Source organism: Fukomys damarensis, unplaced genomic scaffold, assembly GCF_012274545.1.
Source record: "Fukomys damarensis isolate Sample0158 unplaced genomic scaffold, DMR_v1.0_HiC HiC_scaffold_13, whole genome shotgun sequence".
NCBI lineage: Eukaryota > Metazoa > Chordata > Mammalia > Rodentia > Bathyergidae > Fukomys > Fukomys damarensis.
In genome coordinates this window covers 14,411,769-14,432,735 of record NW_022900925.1, presented here as the reverse complement: position 1 = coordinate 14,432,735, position 20,967 = coordinate 14,411,769, and the positions used below count along the sequence as shown (strand labels likewise).

Here is a 20,967-nt window from a genome sequence, read left to right as displayed (position 1 = left end):
CTATCTAGATCTATAGATCTAGATATATATAGATATATTCAAGAAAACCTACTAAATAAATTTCAACAAGTAGGTAAATTCACAAATACAGAATTCATAAATAATAGGGATCAACTGAACTAATTTTCTAATTCTGGTATCAAAACAGCAAAACCAAATCCAATGTGACAGATTTCTAAACAATTATCAAAGTCTGTGTATTAAAGCAAAAGATAACGAGATGCATTAAAAAGGTTAATTTAGTTCAATGGTTCCACCGCCTTGTCTTGCAAGTACAAGGGCCCTAGTTCGATTCCCAGTACCAAAAAAAAAAGGTTAATAAAACTTGAAGGGTAGGTATTTATTCTGGGGTACTAACCTTTTATGAGATCAGATAAGTTGTTCTGTTCCACATTTTTCTTTGCATAGTTGAAACATATATCGTCCACTTCCGTTGCAAGGAAATACCAACCATTTAAGGTTGCTCCAAGTAAGGGATAGATGCAGGATGCCCCGGTACCTAATAAAATACAAAACACATGGTATACACCACAGGGAGAGATGGGAATAATAACAAAAACACTATTCTTCTCAGAATTCTTACAGCTTTAACAGTGTAAATCACAAGCTGGTACATAGTGTAACTACTGAATTCTCTAGTTGTTTTATGTATATTAGTCCTTCATCATTATCAGCACCAAACTTTCCAGAAGACAGAAATCTTGGGGTTCTCTTCTTTTGTATGTTTTTATTTTGTTCTGTGGGAGGCTTAAGGGTACTCAGGCTCATTTGCAAACTCAGTGCTCTATGCATGTTTGGCAAATGCTCTACCACTGAGCTATACTCCCAGCCCCATTTTTTGTATGTTTTCTATAAAGTGAACTACACATAATTCAAGGTTATTACATATAACTGATTAGTAAAAATGTTCAAAACTCAATTTAACTTACTTTATAAAAACTCTTATTTTCCGGCCGGGGATTTAGCTCAGCGGTTCGGTGGCCTGCCTTGCAAGTGCAAGGACCCGAATTCAATTCCCAGTAACCAAAACAAAAACAAAAACAAAAAAACTCTTATTTTCTTGTAGTGCTCAGGGATTAAGTCCATGATCTCAGGCATGCTAGGCAAGTGCTCTACCACTCAGATACAATCCCAGCCCTTTTTTATTATTTTGAGACAAATTCTCACTAAACTGCCCAAACTGGCTTCAAACTTGTATCTTCCTGCCTAAGCCTTTCAGAATGGCTGGTTGCTGGCTAGTGACTAACACTGCGCAGGGCTGTCTACCTCAGCGTGATGCACAGCTACTCATTTCTTAGAAGAAATCAATGCTATTTGTTAAAATACCACAGTAATATCTTAAAACAGATCAACATAATAGGAAATAGGGAGATAGATCTTTTGCAAATGGGGAGGGGACCAAGAGACAGAAGGAGAGGGGAGGGGAAGAAGACAAAAAGTAATTAAGATGTGTTATGTACATGTACCAACTCCCCATAAAGAATGTGATCATTATGTACTACACATATGTACTAATAAAAATTAAAACTGAAAAACATTTAAAATTAAAATAAATCCACATATATAAAGGGCATAAAATTTTTACAGCATCAAATGGCCTAATTCCACCCTAATTCCACACATTTTATAAATTGTCACTCAATGTAAACCAAAAGTATAAAAAATAGGTAATTTTTTTCTTAGATGTGAAGACATGGAAAGATACTTAATTTGGATCCAAAACATAAGTCATCATTGGCTAGGTCGGGGATTTAGCTCAGCAGTTCTGCCTCCTGCCTCGAACGCACAAGCACCTGAATTCGATCCCCGGTACCAAAAAACAAAAACAAACATCAGTCAATGGCTAGCCTCCCATAGGTTCAAGGGAGATATTCAGAGGCAAACACTCCAGCAAAAAAAAATCACTATTTGACAATCAGGTTTGGTCTAAGCTTGCATGAAGAAGGCCAAGCAATGGACTGGTTGATCCTAACCACATATTGCTTTTACAACGACTGGCTAATCGTGGCCAATTAGAACCTACAGGCCAGGCCAGGGATTTGGCACAGTGGTTCCACTGCCTGTCTCGCAAGCACAAGGGCCCAAATTCAATGCCCAAATTCAATCCACAAAAAAAAAAAAAAAAAAGCAATCTACCAATTAGAACCAACAGAGGGAAAAAAAAAAAGCAACAAAAAAATAGTGTCTCACCCACCCAAAGGCCTAAAGGAGTTACCTGCTTTCCCTTAACCACATACTGATTCCATCCTAGTTCCAAGGTCTGGCAGGAAGAACTTATAAGCTAGGGGAAACCCAGGCTCACCTTTCTGTCTCCTCATGAGATACTCTTAACTGGCTAGAAGACAGGACAATGGTTGATGGCTGTACATTTAGGCTCTTATGCAGTCATGGTGATTTGCTACCCAACTTTCCTGGCCCTGATGCTATTGGTCAAACATTTCCTGGGGAATTTGTGAGGTGAGGAGGGGAAGAGGGTAAAGGGTATTCAAGTTCCTCTCACAAGCCACATTATTCAGTCCAGCTAGCCATTCTGATGAGCCAGCCAGTAATTCAAAATTTAAGAATTTCAATATCACTTTCAGCTGTATAGGGGGAAAAAATCCAGACCAGATCCAGACTCTCACACAACTGTCTCTTTGCAAACTTCAAGTCAAAGAAGAAAAAAAATTTTCCTCCAGAGTGATAATTGCAGATAAAAGGCCCTTCCCCCTCCCCAAAAGTTTCTCAATTCTCTAGACCAAAGAATTTACATTCTGACATTCTAATTCCCCCAGAAAGCTAAGTGACATTTTTAAGTGGGTAATAATCTTTATAATAACAAATAAAAATGGAAAGTATAAAGTCAAAGAATTAGAGCAAACTGAAGGAGTCTAGGGGAAGAATTTATATAAAACTCTAATTAGAATGAATGTGATTTCAGCAAGCATTGGCCCTTGTGAAGAGCTAAAATCCATTAACCTCCTATATCCCCAAGTGCTATTTTTGAGGGTCTGGGGCATAATTTAAATCAAATTAGCACCAAATAGGCTCTCAAGCTTTTAAGCTTTCTAGAACTCATCAGCCAGTCTTCTGCCATGAATAAAAGTAGGTAAGAGCTTTAGGTAAACCCTACTGTTTTTACAATGCTTAACACATATGAGATATTCAGAATTTTGCATGTTGAAAGAATTATGTATTCCTGGAGTTTGCTGAGAATCTTCCCCAGGCTTTGGCCATAGTCCCAGGTGAGATTCAGTACCTAGAGCATCCAGGGGCCTCAGTTCACCAACTGAGGGAAGGTGAAAACCACTCGCTACCACTACCCCCTCCCTGACAGCCCCAACAGCTTCAAGTGTGGCCTTGCCCCCACCTTAGACCCTTGACCTCATTTTTCTCTCTCTTCTACCCTTGACCTCAACTTTTTCTCTGCAGGACTCCGGATTGTCTGGAGCCTGAGGCAGACACCCTAGGACCCTGTGGGCAGGAGAGCTCAACTGTCCCCATTTTTCAAATAAGGCTGTCTCAATTTAAAAGGGGAGGGGGTGTTACGCATTTATCTAGCAATACTCCACAAATCATTTGTCTTCACAATTTTGTTAAGAAAATGACATTAATCAAACAATCAGATGGTTGTACGATTAAAACTGAAATAAATGCAATGATGGAAGAAATTAGGTTTTCAGAAAGTTTACAGCTTATCTTAGGCTAGGACAGGGATGTTAAACCTTTTAGAGCTTTCTATGATAACAAATAGCGGGCTGCAGCATGCCTGCCATACACAGGCTGGCCACCACTGGCCTAGGAGATCAGAGAAGGCTTATCTGAGAAAAGAAGGACTGAGTTAAGTACAATATAAAAAATGAAGGCCGGGGATTTAGCTCAGTTGTTCCACCGCCTGCCTGGCAAGCGCAAGGTCCTGAGTTCGATCCCCAGTACCAAAAGGAAAGAGAAGATGGGAGAAGTTCCAGGCACAGTAACATATTTAGTTCTTCTTTTAGAAGAATTTCAAGTGCAGAAAGCAAGAATAAGAATCTTATTATTACAAGGGTAGTGAAGCCTAGAGAATAGGGCAAATACCAAACAATATTCTAACTGTCCAAGTCAAAGTTTTGTGTATTTATCATAAAAGCAATAGGAAATCATTAAAGGAGAGATGATGTGATCAAAGGTGGATTTATACATATCTTCTGAATGAAGTGTACAGAACAGAAAGGATTACAGCATACCAGCTGTGAGGCTATTCTGTACACAAAGAGACAGTGATGGCTTGGACCGGGATGGCAGCAGTAGGGATGCAAAGAAGTAGATAATTTAAGACTTATTTAAGAAAGCTGGCCATAGTAGGTGCACTTGTAGTCTCAACTACTTGGAGAATACAAGATAGGCAAACTGCTTAAGCCCAGCAGTTTGAAGCTAGACTGGGCAATACACAGAGACCCTTGTCTCAGAAACAAAGAATAAAAGAAAACCAAAAAACCCAACAATAGGGACGGAGATTTAGCTCTGTTATTCCGTCGCCTGTGCAAGATACTGAGTTCGATCCCAGGTACTGCCACACACACACACAAAAAAAAACCCAAAAAACAAAAAACCTAACAACAAGCCAGGCGTGGTGGCGCACACCTGTAATCCCAGCACTCGGGAGGCTGAGGCAGGAGGATCACTGGGAGTTCGAGACCAGTCTGGGCTACATAGTGAGTTCGAGGTCAGACTCAACTACATAGTGAGACCCTGTCTCAAAAAAACAAAAAACAAAAAAACCCCCAACAAAACCCAACAACAAGAAGATATATTTAAGAGAAAAATTTTAATAAAGCTAGGCACAGGTTTGAAAGGAGGGGAGGGAAATGGGAAAAAAAGAAGAACTAAGATATATTACACACAGGTACAAATTCTCTTTGATGAATGTGATCATTATGTATGGCAAATAAGTTCCAACAAAAAATTATTTTAAAAAAATTTCTAAAAAAAGAAAAATCAACAAAAAGCTAGGCACACTGGTACACATCTATATTCAAGGCAATCTCAAAGAAAAAAAACTATAGGAATTAAGTGTTGGGCACTGGCAGAATGAAAAATAAATATCAAGGATGAGGAGGTAGATGTGAAGATTCACTGAAACAAGAAACAAAGGAAGAGAATCAGGATTAGGAAGAAAAACTGTGAGTTTGTTTTTGGATGTCACCAGACTGAGACTTTCCTTTTGTAGACAGGGTCTCCCTATGTAGTTCAGGCTGGTCTTGTCTTGAACTCATGATGATCCTTCTGCCTCAGCCTCCTTAGTATGAGGATAATAGTGTGGGGATAACAGGCATGCATGACCACACCTGGTTAGACTGAGGCATTTTTGAGATAACCAAGTTTCTTATCTATGAGTCTAGAGGTCAAGAAAACCATTCTGAGCTGGAAGAATATATAAGGATCAGACTTACTTGCTTGGAGGTGAGAAATGAAATCACAGATAGCAATGAAATTGCTAAGGGGGAGTATGGAATGAAACAGGGGTTAAGACTGAGGCTTAAAAAATAAGGATTATCATCTAATGGTCAGATATGGAAGAGTAAACCTGAAAAATAGAGGAAGGCAGCAGCACCAGCCCTAAACCTGAAAAATAGAGAAAAGGGAGTAACAAGGAAAAACATGGAAGCAAATAGAGAATAGTGCATAAAAGAGAAAGGAGGGCCAATTAAATGCTGGTAAAAAGGTTACACAAGATGTTGTGGAGGAAGATGGTCCCTGAAAATGCATGCAAATGTCAAAGTTAAACATTTACTATAATCTAGAAATTATGACTGCTATTAACTGTCCTATACTTAGAAACAGAAACTCAGAACTGTTAATTCAATCTTTCCTATAGGAGACTAGTAAAGGCCATAAGTTAAAAAAAAAAAAATGAAAAGATCCTATCAAATGAAAAGAATGGCTTTAATAACCCATTAAGAGATTAGAAAAGCCTCTATTCAAATTCCTGAGTCTCCCCTTTCTTTATAATTATAAAACATGTCATGGCTTCACACCCTTCTGTACTTCTACTTATCCTCCCAAATGAATAACATAGACATCTTTCTCTACAGTAAAAGTTTACAATTAAAAGAATATCTTACTTTAATTCAGTGACTTTTTTCTCTCTTTAATCTTGGATTTAATACCCTCTGCAAATAATTATCAAGTAAGTTCCTGAAAGTATTTAGGACCACATGATCTTTTTAATAAGAGGTCTTTTTTTAAAAAAAAAAAAATAAATGAACACTGCCTCAAAAATCTCAGTATGAGTACTGCACCGACATCAAATGATTCAGAGTAAAGACAATGCTCAATAGACACAGACATCAATCTGGTAGTACAAAAAGAGCTAATGAGCCTCACTTTCATTCTGTACATCTCTTACCCTCTTGCTTCCTGTTTGGAGCAGACAAGCCCTTCTCAAAAGAAAACAATGGAAGAAAAGCCCCAGTGCCCAGAATAAGAACAGCAGTATTTCTGGCCAGCTTCTTTCACACAGCAAAATACCCAGTAGAGAAGTTAATAACGAATTTGACCCTGCAAAATTTATGACACTCAGGGTCAGCCCAGACAAAATTTAAAACTATATACCTATGTCGATTCCTCTTCGAAGCGTAGTTTTGTCGGCATCCTGGTGCCCAATCAGATCTTCCACCCAATGAATGTAGTTGAGCCTCAAAGGAACTGTGGGAATTAGTCTCTCCAATGGAATATCAATAGAAAGTCCAAAGTCCTCCCTGAGAAGAGTACAGGTCAAAGCTCTGACTGCTTCAGGGTCTTTAAAATTAAGACTGAAGAGTGAAGAAAAAAAAGAAGTTAAAATGTACACGTTCTACAGCAGCCAGGCAATACCAAATGTCCATTAAAATCTCCTAGAGAGATCACAAATACTAATATTTATAATTATTTAAGTAAACATTAACAAGTATCTTTTTAACAAATATATTAGCACTTATTAATTTAAAAAATATTGGGTTTCAAGGTGGAGTTTTTATATATGCATATATTTTGAACATATGTGCCTTCCCTATTCCCTATTATCCTCCCTTATACCCAACCCTTTTACTCTTTTCTTCTGGTCTAATAATAATCTTTAGGCTCCCAGGTGCCAGGTATGGTGGCATATGCCTGTAATCTCAGCACTCAGGAGGGCAAGGAAGAACAGCTCTGAATTTGAGGCCAGCATGGGCTACATAGTGAGTTCAAGACCAGCCTAAATGACACAAAAATACCGTCATAAAAAACAAACAAATGAAAAATAAATCTTCCTTTCTACTCTCATGTCATCTTTTTTAGATTCCACATACTAGAAGGAACATGTGATACCTGTCTTTCTGAGTCTGGCTTATTTTGTTTAACATGACGTCTACTTTATCCATTTTTATGCAAATGACATAATCCCATCCTTCTTCACAGCTAAGTATATCCCATTGTGTATACACACTATCCATTCATCTGTTAATGGAAACCTAGCTTGGTTCTACTATCTCAGCTGCTGGGAATTGTGCCACATTGTACATGGGTATGCAGTTATATTATGCTGATTTTAATTCTTTTTGAGTATATACTGAGGAGTGGCCTGGTCTGATCAAATGGTAGCTCTAATTTTAGTTTCTGAGGGACTTCCAGACTGATTGCCAGTGGTTTGATAGAGAAAACTTTTGTAAATAACCAAAGACCTACAAAATGTTAGGAAAATGTAGAAGATGACTTCTGCTCTAACTGAAATCCCCTGGGATTTCCTGGGTTCCCTTTCTAGGACTCAGAGGCCAGCTCACTGGCAGCAGACCGCTCAAACCCAGAACAGAGACAGCAGAAGGCGGCAAGTGAGTGAAATCATCTGTCTGAATGGTGAGATTCCCTGGGTAACCCCTAGTTTGTTTTGCTTTTGTTTTGGCTCTTAATTGAACATTTGCTCAGATTACAGATTGGAGGCCTGATTACCCTCCCTTTTCTGCCATCCGCAAGGCTTTATATCCTCAATTTGGGCAAAATATAGAGTGAAGACCTAATCACCCTATACTCTTTGCTGTTTTTGAGTTTCACTTGTATACTCTCAATTTGTTATTGTACTTTGTATTGTGCTTTGTAAGGGGCCCCAGGGAGGGAATATGTTAATTACTTGTTTGTGTGTGTGAAAGAGACTCCCTTAGAAGAGTGAGTGCAACAAGCTAGAAAAGCAATGGGTAGCCTCCTCTGTGCACCAAGACAAAGGAAAGAGGCGTTTATACTTAAAGATCCCTCCCCGAGTGGCTGATGAGAACTGTTTAGTTTTGATCTTAGAACTGCTTGCCAAATCTGCTATTTTTCACATGGCGGACTTGCTTCTCTCGGAAAATGTGACATTGTTACAGGCAAAAATCCCAATGCTTCCCCTTTGGAGGAAGTCAAGCTGCCTCTCCCTTGCTAAGATCACAGGTGTGGAGGACGTGGGGGCAAAAGCATGAGGAGAACTGTTTGGCCTTACTGTCAAATATTTGGGATTCCAAATTACTAAAGGAATGAGCTGATTTGAGAAAAAAACAAGTTGTCAGTGCCAACAGCATTTAAATGGTTAAAACTAACCCCCTCTGCTGCTCCTGCATTGGGAATCCCAGATGAGACCCAACATTTTACTTCGTATGTGACTGAAAGAAATCTCACTGGCTTAGGGATGCTCACCCAAAAGTGGGCTCCTGAAATCAGCCAGCAGCGTATTTATCTAAGAATTTGGATCTACTTTCAAGGGGATGGCACCCTTGCTTAGGAGCTTTGGCAGCTGCTGTTACGCTGATTAAGGAGGCTGACAAGCTGACCTTAGGACAGGAAATGACTATTCAGGTTCCCCATGCCATCCTAGAACTGCTGAGTAATAGGGGCAAATAATAGAGTCACACAGTATTAGGTCCTCATCTGTGAGAATCCCCACCTACATTTTGTTCCAGTTAAAACCTTGAATCCTGCTACCTTTTGCCCTTGGAATTTGGCCCCCCGACCACGGCTGCCTCAGCATCATCGATGAGCTGTTCTTGAGTTGTCCAGATCTGCAGAAAACCCTGCTGCCTGATGCTGATTTCATCCTATTCACAGATGGGAGCAGCTTCATGGAAAATGGCATACACTATGCCAGTTATACAGTGACAACTCAAAATGAAGTGGTCAAAGTGGGACCCCACCCAACCGGATGGTCAGCTCAGCGAGCAGAGATATGGGCACTCATACAGGCTCTCCGATGGGCAAAAGAAAAGAGGGTAAATATTTATATAGATTCCCATTATGCCTTTGCTGCCCTATATATTCATGGCATAATATATATAAAGGACATGAGAACAAACAGATTAAGAATAAACAGGAAAGCTGGGTGTGGTGGTACACAACTGTAATCCCAGCACTCACGAAGCTGAGGCAGGAGGATCGCTGTGAGTTCAAGACCAGCCTGGGCTACATAGTGAATTCCAGGTCAGTCTCAACTACATAGTGAAACCCTGTCTCAAAAAAAAAGAATAAACAGGAAATAATACAGTTATTGGAAACACTGTGGTATATGTACTGCACATACTGGAGACGCTGTGGGAACCCGATAAAATAGCAGTGATGCATTGCTGTGGGCACCAAGAAAAAGAAAGATGCAACAGCAAAAGGAAATGCTAAGGCAGACACAGAAGCCAAAAAGACAACTAAACAAACTTCAAATGATCGTACTCACTGGTGAATGAAAGAGTAAAATGGAAATACAAAGGCAGCTGCTATAAAATATTCAGATAAAGAGGACGAATGGGCTAAGAAACAAGTGGCTGAAGAAGAAGGACTTGTTTGGATTCTACCTGACAACAAATAATACCAGACATGCTATCTTACTATTGGATTAAATGATATGATTTGACTCATGGAGCAAAGACAGCTCTCCAAACACTGTTAGAGAAATATTTCTTCATACCTCAGATTTCTGCTGTGTGTGAACCAATCTCAAAAAGGTATCAAATTTGTTAGAAAATAGACCCAACTTCAGGGCCCAGAGCATCACCTGGAATACAGAAGGGCACAACCCCTTTTGAGGACAAACAAATAAGATTGTACAGAAATCTCCCTTTGCAAAGGTTATGAATATCTGTTGGTATGTGTTTGTACTTCCTATGGATGGCTTGACGCCTTCCCTACAAAAACAGAGAAGAGGGGCTAGGGATTTAGCTCAGTGGCTCCCGCGCCTGCCTCACAAGCACAAGGACCAGAGTTCGATCTCCGGTATCTCCCCACCTCAAAAACAAAACAGAGCAGGCTTCAGAGGTATGCAAGATTTTATTTAGAGAGACAATCCCAAGGTTTTGTCTGCCTCTCTCTATAGGTAGTGACAATGGGCCAGCATTTGTGGCAGAGATTGTACAAGATCTAGCTAAACTATTACATATTAAAATGGTACTTCCACACTGCTTATCAGCCCCAGAGCTCCAGAAAAGTAGGAAAAAAAAAAAATGAATCATACTATTAAGCGTGTATTGGGGACTGGGGATTTAGCTCAGTGGTGCTTCTACCTGCCTTGTAAGTGCAAGGTCCTGAGTTTGATCCCTGGTACCAGAAAAAAAAAAAAGAAAGAAAGAAAAAGAGTGTATTAACTTAAAAAAAAAAGCGTATTAACTAAATTTTGTCAAACAGCACACTCAAGGCCCTGCTCTCACCACCCTGGAAGCTGGTGAGCCTATGCACAGCTGAAGAATGAGCACTGCAGTCAAAGTATTATGCACACTTTTATTGTGTCAAATGGTTATGAGTTATTTTGTTTTTTGTTTTTGTTTTTTTTGGTACAGGGGATTGAACTCGGTCCTTGTGCTTACAAGGCAGGCCACTGAACCGCTGAGCTAAATTGCCAGCCCATGAGTTATTTTGTTTTTGAACTGAGTTTATAAACCTAAAGATGATGTTTATAAGCCTAAAGATGATGAAAAATATGTGAACTTTAAAACTGTTAAATGGGAACTGGAGGGACATCCCCTCATGCTACTTTTTGATGCCTGTTCAAAAGAACATTATAGAAACCCAGGTACCATACTCAACTGTGGGTAAAAAAAAAAAAAAAAAAAAAAAAAAAAAAAAGATATATTATTCAGATGAAACTCAACTATGGTTAAACAGTTCTACTGTGATCAAAAGTACTGGAAATTGTGATAACTGTAAACAGAGACAATGTAACCCTTTAAAAATGTATATAGCTTGGTCTTGAAAAACAAGCTGGCTACAAGGAATAGTTTTTCATGTTTATATTCAATATTAGTCAGCTGCTATGATGCATCAGAGGTTAAAAAGATGGGATTCTGGCCAGGTGTGGTGGCGCATGCCTGTAATCCCAGCACTTGGGAGGCTGAGGCAGGAGGATCGCTGTGAGTTTGAGACCAGCCTGGGCTACATAGTGAGTTCCAGGTCAGTCTCAACTACATAGTGAGACCCTATCTCAAAAAACAAACAAAAGATGGATTCTACAGATTAAAAAGGTTTGGAAGGACCCCCTTCAGAAATAAGGAAAACTCCTGCACCACAGGAAATACAAAATATTTTAAAGGGCATCCAAAGAACTACACAGAAACAGATATGATAGATTTAATTGATAACTCACTCACTGTTACTTCAGACCAGGAATTAGCCTCAGATTGCTGGATTTGCACACCACTTACCGTGATGACTTATCAAACAACTGGCATCATGAATGACCTGCCCTTAGTGGCAGTAAAGCTTACAATGTATCCTTTGCTCGGCTACCCAGTACATATAATTGGCAATGGGACTTGCTTTCTTGGTATTGCCCCAAATGAAACTTTCTTTCTCTGTGGAAATGGTGTTTTTATGGTAATTTCAAATTATTCTACTGGTTTATATGCCTTGGGATCCTAATCCCCAATTTGTCTGTTTATACTCCTTCAGCAATGAGAAATAAGCTGCAATAGTTTGATGAGAAGGAAAAGAGATCCAATTGTCCTCCCTACATTAACAGGATTAGCTATAGCAGATAGCGTCACACTAACTGCCACAGCTGTCGGGTTGGAACAACAACAGTTTGAGACTTTGGGACAAGAAATTAGAAAAGACTTAGAAGAAATTCAAGATGCAATCAGACTCATTAGCTAACCTAACGTAGTGTTACAAAACAGACGAGCTCTTGATTTGCTCACTGCTCAGAAAGGAAGAACTTATTTGTCCGTTTCTGGGAGAGGAATGCTGTTACTATGCAAACAAATCTAGAATAGTTAAGGAATCACTAGATAAACTAAGAGATCGTATTAAACTGCTAGGAAGAGTGTTTGGTACTGAGGACACAACATTCAATTTTGGCCTTAGCTTGTCGGGATGGAAAGCTTGGGTCAGCACTCTCAAGGACCAATTATTGTTATATTGCTCATCCTCATGTTTGGTCCCTGCATGGAAAAATGGATATCAAAACTCATACATCACAGAGCAGCTGCTGCCCAACATTATCAGATGCTAATTATGTGGAATAATGAAAATTGGTATGAACATAACAAATGGTAAGGAGTTACCCCCAAAACAAAGGGAGGAATGAGAGAGAAAACTTTTGTAAATAACCAAAGTCCTACAAAATGTTAGGAAAACGTAGGATGACTTCTGCTCTCCTAATTGAAATCTGTTTTATTTAGTTCAAAATTAAAAGACACCAGAGGCATTAACTGTAGAATGGGACAGCTAGCCTCATCCTGAGATAACAGGGCACATCAAGACCCCAGCTCCAAAATTTTGTGAGCCACATGATTGCAAATGTGTTCAGATGAAAAGAATGACTATTTAACTTTGCTTTTCTGACCTTGAACACCATCTTCCCCTGGGCTAGAATAGATAGCTAGGCAAATCTTAAAGGTAAATTCCCTGCGTCTGGGTTAAAGTTAACTGTGTTGTGACCATGATTTGTACATCTGTAATTGAAAAGTAACCACCTGAATGAGGTCATGCTGTAAACCCTATAAAAGGAGCTGTAACCCAGCGGGGGGTCGATCTCTGGCACTGCCTTTCTTGAGTGCTATCAACCATTTGTTGACAAAATAAACCTTTTCTTATGTTACTTCCATTCTGCATCTCTCTGTGTCACTTACCAATTTCTTCCCTAACAGGTTCTACTAATTTATATTCCCACCAGCAATGCAGAAGCATTAGTTTTTCCCCTGTACTCTTGCCTGCATTATTTTGTTTGTTTTTTGGTTTTTTGAGACAGGGTCTCACTATGTAGTTGAGACTGACCTGGAACTCACTACGTAGCCCAGGCTGATCTTCAACTCACAGCGATCCTCCTGACTCAGGCTGGTCTTGAACTCACAGCGATCCTCCTGACTCAGCCTCCCCAGTGCTGGGATTACTATTTTTTGTATTCTTTATGATTGCCATTCTGACTAGAGTGAGATGGAATGTCAGTGTAATTTTAATTGGCATTTCCCTAGTGGCTAAAAATGTTGACCATTTTTTTCATACATTTATTGGTCATCTGTACTTTTTTTTATTTTTGTTTTTGGTACTAGAGATCGAACTTGGGACCTTGCACTTGTGAGGCAGGCAGTGGCACCACTGAGCTAAATCCCTTGTCCTGTGTTTCTTTTGAAAAGTATCCTATTCATTTGCCCACTTAATGAATTTATTTATTTTTAATACTGGGGACCGAACTCAGGACCTTGTGCTTGCCAGAGAGGGGCCATGCCACTGAGCTACGTCCCCAGCCCCATTTGCCCATTTACTAACTGGACTGCTATTTGGTCTTTTGGTGTTAAGTTTTTTGAGTTCTTTATATATTTTAGATATTAATCTTGCTGAAAGAATAGCTGGCACAGATTTCTTCCCATTCTACAGGTTGTTTCTTCATTCTTGTTAGTTGTTTCCCTTGCTGAGAAGATTTTTAATTTGATACAGTCCCACTTGTTAACAGTTAGCACATCATATAATAGGAAATATAGTTTTTCACCAAAAGCTGGATGTGGTGATGCACGCCAGTAATCCCAGCACTTGAGAGGCTGAAGTAAAGGATCACTGTGAGTTTGAGGCCAGCCTGGATTACATAATGAGTTCAAGGCCAGCCTGAAGTACATAGCGAGACCTTGCCTGGAAAAAATTTTTTCCCACCAGATATACTGCATACCCATATTTGGAACATAAAGTTTAAGAATACCTCTGTTCCAACTCTTGTCTGTCCCATCACTTTAGCCATATGACTTTGACAAGTTATTTGCCTCTCTGAGACTTTATCCTTAGCTGTAAAATGAAAGAAGTATGTGTATCACAGTGCTACTATGACATAATCTGTGAAAAGTACTTAGCATAATGTATGGTGTATAATAACTACTTTATAAATGCTGGCTGCTTTCTTTGTAATTAATATCATTTGACATCAGCATACTCTGAAAATCATACTTAAAGAAAAAGCAATATTAAAAATTTCAATAATGCTGGGGATGGTGGTGCGTGCCTATAATCCAAGCAACCAGGAGGCTGAGGCAGGAAGATTTCTGTGAGTTCAAGGCCAACCTGGGCTACACAAGGCCAGCCTACACTAAAAAACCAAACCTTGACTCAAAAAAAAGTTCAATAATAAAAACAGTAAGATATGTAAATACACAACTACTATAAACAAAATTTTAAATGTAACTATTTTTACAGGTTTATGAAGTACAATAGACAAATCATAAAATGTACCTGTAAGTATACAACTGAGTAGTTTATAGCAAAGACAGAATCATGTAACTACCACCACAATCCAATTTTAGGATACTCCCTTCATTTCACAAGAAAACCTCATGTCTACTCGCAGGTCATTTCTCATCTCTAAACCCAGCCCACTACTGGGCTCTCAATCTCTATAAATTTGCCTTTTGGGAGCACTTCATATAATTGAAATCATATTGTGGCTACTTGAGGTTAAATTCTTTTTTGTTTTGTATTGTGTTTTTTTGAGACAGGGTCTCACTATGGAGTTCAGGCTGGTTTTGAACTCACTATGTAGCCCAGGCTGGCCTTGAACTGATCTTCTGCTTCAGCCTCTGGTGTGCTGGAATTATAGGCTGCCCAGCTGAGACTTTTGCTTAAAAGACTGTTTAAGGTTCATATATCAGTATGTCATTTCTTTTTATGGCTTTATAATACTCCATTGCTTAAAAAAATAACATTTTATTTTGCTTTCCCATTCACCATAAAACCTATATCTGGATTTTTTTAGTGGAGGCGGGGGTTCTCATGAGCAATGCTGCTATGAACACACACACACACACACACACACACACACACACACACACGTTTTTCTGTTTTGTTTTTTTGGTTTGTTTTTGGTACTGGGGATCGAACTTGGGCCCTTGCATTTGCAAGGCAGGTGGCAGAACCACTGAGCTAAACCCCTGGCCCAACACACAAGACTTTATGTAGAAATATGTTTTCATTTCTCTTGGGTAGTCACCTAAGAATGGGTCATATAGTATGTTTAACTTTTTTTTTTTTGGTACCAGGGATAGAACTCAGGCCCTTGTGCTTGCAAGGCAGGCGGTGGCACCACTGAGCTAAATCCCCGGCCCAGTATGTTTAACTTTTAAAGATGTAACTATTTTGATATTAAATGATGCTTAACTAAAAATCTTAAAAAAGAAATAAGACTTAATTATAAACAGGGTGAAGAGAAGAGAGAACAGAAACTATGGATGGAAGAACTCTGATTACAAGTTGTCTGGTCACACAGTTGCCCATCCTCAACTCCTGATCTGCCCCATCTTTTGTTTCCTTCTCGGTCATCAAATGACCAATCATTTAAAACCTAGTCTAGAATGAAATGCCCATCTAGATGCATAATTACCAAGATAGAAGAAGCAGTGCTATAGCCTCTAGTTACATTCATGGAAAGTCTAGGCAGGATCCCTCCATTACCCATAGAACATAAATGCTAGGCCGGGTATTTAGCTCAGTGGTGCTGCCGCCTGCCTCACAAGTGCAAGGTCCCAAATTCAATCTCCAGTACCAAAACAAACAAACAAACAAACAAAAACACCTAATATGGGATTTGGGAGACCTATAGTCTAATACTGATTGGCCTTATGATTAGGCAACCATAGATTTAAGCAAGTCACTTCAGTTCTTAGGTGTGTTTTCTCATCTATAAAATTAAGAGAGTGGAAATGAGGGTCTAACTTGAATGGCTGAGGAACAGGAATATTCAAAATGAAATCTTATAAAATGGCCAGAGATGCTGGGGATTTAGGTCAGTGGTGTCACCGCCTGCCTTGCAAGTTCAAGAACCCAAGTTTGTTCCCAGGTACTAAAATAAATAAATAAAAGGGCCAGAGATGTATCTCAGTACAGCACTTGCCTAGTATGAACAAGGCCCGAGGTTCAACCCCCAGTACCATGACCACCACCCCAAAAAAGCCAGGCAGAATAAATGAACAACAGTAAGTGCTTCCACTACCTCCCAGTCTGAAGCCATAACAATTTTTATGTATTTTTTGTTGTTGCATGATAATAAACATTCAGTAACACTATGGAACACATATTGAAAAACCAACAACCAGTGGCTGTTAGATAAAATAAGCTACTCGTTTAGTGGTTTTCTGGTACCGGGGATCAAACTCAGGACCTTCTGAAAATAAGCTACTCTTTTAAGAATCAGGCCTGGCAAGATGGTGCACATCTATATTCCCAGCACTTGGAAAGCTGAGGCATGAGGATCATTGTGAGTTTGAGGCCGGCATGGTCTACTTGGTGAGTTCAAAACCTGTCTGAACTACATAGTGAGATCATGCTTCAAAAAGAGAAAAAGAGTAAGAGTATAGACATAATGACACACCCATAGCAATGAGCATACATAGTGCTCCGTTTCTTGATTTCTAAATACCACTACCCACTGAAAGGAATTAAGAGTTCCTTGACTAATGAGCTCTCACTGGGTTGGAATAGGAAAAGGCACAACATAAGCCCATAAAATTTTATTGTATCAGAAAATAGGACATGTTCAAAAAAGATAGGGACAAGTCAAAAGTACACTGGATCCACCTTAAAGGGACTCCCATTGGCCAAATCTGGGACAATGTGTATGAAAAATGTTAGCAAGGGATTACAGCCCACAGAATAAAAGAATATATGAATCTGTATTTTTATAAATAGATAATTAAATTGAGGGGAAGCTATTACAGTAAAATGACAATTAATAAATGTAGAAGTAAAAAAATGTAGAAGTGATGGAGAAAATTACATTTGGTGATCACTATGCTAATAACTGTTTCAAGTACAAATTATCAGTATATGCTAAAAATAACAGGTAAAGGTTTGATGAGAAACAGAATCTCAGTCTCAAAGAGTTTTGCTACAAATTATCAATTATAAAAGAGAAAATAGGAACTCACAGATAACACCATAGGAATTGAAAAAAAAATCATACAAACACCACCTTAATCAGAGTTAAAACCACTAATCATGAAAGAAATTAGTATTATAGGGCTGGGTATTTAGCTCAGTGGTGTTGCTGCCTGCCTCACAAGTTTGATCCCTGGAACAAAACAAAACAAAAAAAAGGAAATTAATGTAACATTATAGTTTGAGAAGGAGAAAAAGAGACAATGAAATAAGAAAATAAGACTAAAATGACTGCAAAACTGAACAAAGTTTAGAAATGAGATGGTAGTGATGGTTATACAATTCTGTCAATAATTCTTTCCATGACAGAGGACCAATTCTGTTGACAACCAACCCAGGATAGTTTTAGCTATGATAGCAATTGCCAAAAGATCGTGGTACAACTTGAGCATTCACCACACAGCTCATGAAACATTTTGGGGCAAGAGAAACAAATATTATTAGTTTCTCTGGGGCTTTTGAATGGAATTGTTGTTCAAATAAATTGGTTGTTTATATAAGCACTTTTACTCAAAAATATTTGTATTCACTCGATGAATCACAGCACATAATTTACTAATGAGGAATTACTATATCCTAATCACCTGAAAATATCATCCAGCAGAGGTAAGTCTAACTGAAGGAAATGAATTGAAAATTGATGGAGAGGTAATTCTTAGGCTTTGTTAATAAAATGCATGTTCAGGGCTGGGGATTTAGCTCAGTGGTTCCATTGCCTGCCTTGCAAGGAAGGGCAAAGACCTGAGTTCAATCCCGGTACAAAAAAAAAAAAAGAAAGAAATTGTGAGCCAAAAGTGCATGTTCACTCTTTACTTCTAAGAAAATGCAGACAGTAGTCTAAATATTGGAAAGCCTTTAGTAGGACAAAGTCTAGCCATCCACCTTAAGTTAGTTAAGTATCTAGGTCACACTAGCACCCCAGGACATTCAAAATTCTGAACACTGGCAAGATCTTCTTTTATTCTCATTTCTAAGATCACAGGGAGGCCTAGGAACTAAAATTAGCTCTCATGTGGAAATTAGCAATTTATTCATTCCATCAGTCTTTGTTGTTTGTTTGACACATCCAGCTTCACAAAAAAGCCTACTGTCAAGAGACTGATGTATCTCCTCAGAATGACTCCTGCTCTGCTACTGAAAAATACAGTATTACTATTATAGATAGATTTTGATTTTTTTGAGACAAGGTCTCTCTATATAGTTTTGGCTTGCTTTAACTCAATATATATCCCAGGCTGACCTCAGACTCACACAATCCTCTTGTCTCAGCCTCCTGAGTGGATGGGATTACAGGTGTGTGCCACTATACCCAGCTACAGACGGATATTGGAAGGAAACATTTCTGTAATCCACAGCAAAATAACAATCATTCTAACACTAATGGTGAACCTATATGACAACAGCAAAGGCCAAAGACCCTAACCTGACTCAAACACTGGTTTCTAGTCACTGGATCATCATTAAGATGCTAAAATAGTACAGTCATCCCGCACAACCAAGCGCTTCAATGCAGGAGCTTTGATTTAGAAACAAAATCAGGGTAAGTGTCAGATACTGTTCAAGCTCAACTCACAGAACTCATGTAAACTATAGGCTGTCCCTATGGAGCTGGTTACTGCAAAAAAACATAAACTAAAATCTAACTGCTATGGTCTGATATGATTATAACAAAGACAGCCAGGCATGGTGGTGCAAGCCTATAGTCCCAGCACTCAAGAGGCTGAGGCAGGAAGATTGCTATGAGTTTGAGGCCAGCCCAGACTACATAGTAATCTAGTCTAGTTTGAGGCCAGCCTGGAATACATAGTGAGACCGTTTCAAAAAAACAAAACAAAAATTAAAAATTCTTATAATAAAGGAGTGACAAGTACAAGGAAGAAAACAGAAAGAGATATCACATCAGTAGGACTCTGCACCTAGTTTAACAGGCTTAATAACAGCACAACCATCATTTGCTAAGTGTCTACAACACATAAGTCACTACACATGCACTGTGGCTAGCTTTAGGACCACCAACCAAGCTACATCCTTTTAATCCCCTTGTGTGCATGCAGCGGGGGTGGAGGGTGCAGAGGACTGGACCCAAGGCCTCTGTACTAACTACATTCCCAGCCCACGTTTTACTTTTAGTTTTGAGGTAGGGTCTCACTAAGTCACCTGGGCTGGGCTCAAACTTGTGATCACCCTCCATCAGCCTCCCCAGAGAGCTAAGATTACAGGTGTGTGCCAACAAGCCCAGCTTAATCATTACTTAGGATGACTGACCTACAAGTACCTCTTCTTTCCACAGTAACCCCAGCATCCCTGAAGAGAGCACTTAAAAGCTTAGCAAATAAATGACACTCCAACACAAAGAAATAATGTAGAGCATGATATTCCTTTTTTTTTGGGGGGGGGTACCAGGGATTGAACTCGGGACCTTGTGCTTGTGAGGCAGGCGGTGGCACCACTGAGCTAAATCCCTGGCCCAGTGCATGATATTCCTATTCCACTATTAATTTAGTTTATGTTTTGGTGCTGCTTCTTTCATACAACTCAGAGTTCAATACAAAGTCATTACAAAAAGAGCATGCTGCCACACACACCAGGAACCCCAGCTACTTAGGAGACTAAGGCAGAAGGCTGAGGCTGAAGGTCTAAAGACATCCTGAGCTATATAGTAGATGTTGTCTCAAGCCAAAATGAACAAACCGAAAAAACTGGAAAATCCCTCTGATCATTCACAGTACTATGAGATATTCACATTATAATAAACAGAAGTCAAGAAAGAGACTCACCTCTTTCACCTAACCAATTTACACTACCTCTGGGAAGTATCTTACTGAGTTAAGAGTGACAGGAAAGAATCATTCCACTATTAATGTGCACATTCAAAGGGGTTCTGCCGTGTAGACTCAGGATTTTTTCCAAATGTCCTTCTGCACCAGACAACTAGTGGTCTCTCTCTTCTTGCCCTGATACTAATAACTCTAGCTTAATACACCTAAATATATACCTGAACAAGTTTATACCCTTACACTTCACTTCCCATTACTCTTTCATTAAAGAATATTTGTCTTGTCAGCCATGGTGGCACATGCCTGTAATCCCTGCACTCAAGAGGCTGAGGCAGGAGGACTTCCTCAAATTTGAGGCCAGCATGGACTACATAATAAGGGCAAGGCCAGATTGAACTACATAGTGAGACCTTGTCTAAAGGGGGAAAAAAACAACAAAAAACCAACAAACAAAAAGAATATTTGCTTTGAACATTTTTTATTTGAACTTTAGAAACATGTCACTTTATCTTCTGAGAACCTTATATGTCACTAGGAAAAAAGACATATTAACTATCTTGTCTTCCTATTCAGAAAATAGTATGTCCTTCAAGATATTCATGTTCTTCTCCCCTAGGCTCCTGTTATTTGACCCACACAGATCTTTGCAAATTTTTTTGATTTTTGGGGGGACTGGGGATCAAACTGGGGCCTTTGTGCTTGCGAGACAGGTGGCAAACCTAATCTTTGTGAATTTCTTGCTAAATTTATACCCTTCTACTTTCATGTTGTCTCCCCCCGACACTATATTCCACGAGAGGAAACATGTCATACTTGACTTTCTTAGTAACAACAACATCCAAAAAGATGTATCTCC

General features: G+C 39.2%; 1 protein-coding gene and 1 non-coding gene across 2 annotated transcripts in view; one reads left to right on the top strand and one right to left on the bottom strand.

Moving 5' to 3' along the window:
* The window catches only part of Mettl16 (methyltransferase like 16), a 66,613-nt gene that overhangs the window by 33,124 nt on the left and 12,522 nt on the right, over positions 1 to 20,967 (bottom strand). Inside the window, exons 3-4 of the mRNA XM_010642125.3 lie at positions 6,574 to 6,773; positions 359 to 499 (exon numbers count right to left, since the gene is read on the bottom strand). Of these exons, the coding sequence (XP_010640427.1) occupies positions 359 to 499; positions 6,574 to 6,773 (341 nt within the window). The remainder of the gene's footprint in view (positions 1 to 358; positions 500 to 6,573; positions 6,774 to 20,967) is intronic.
* LOC117285925 lies at positions 3,184 to 3,303 on the top strand. The gene has a single exon (XR_004517053.1). It is a non-coding gene; the product is annotated as a small nucleolar RNA ACA64 (small nucleolar RNA).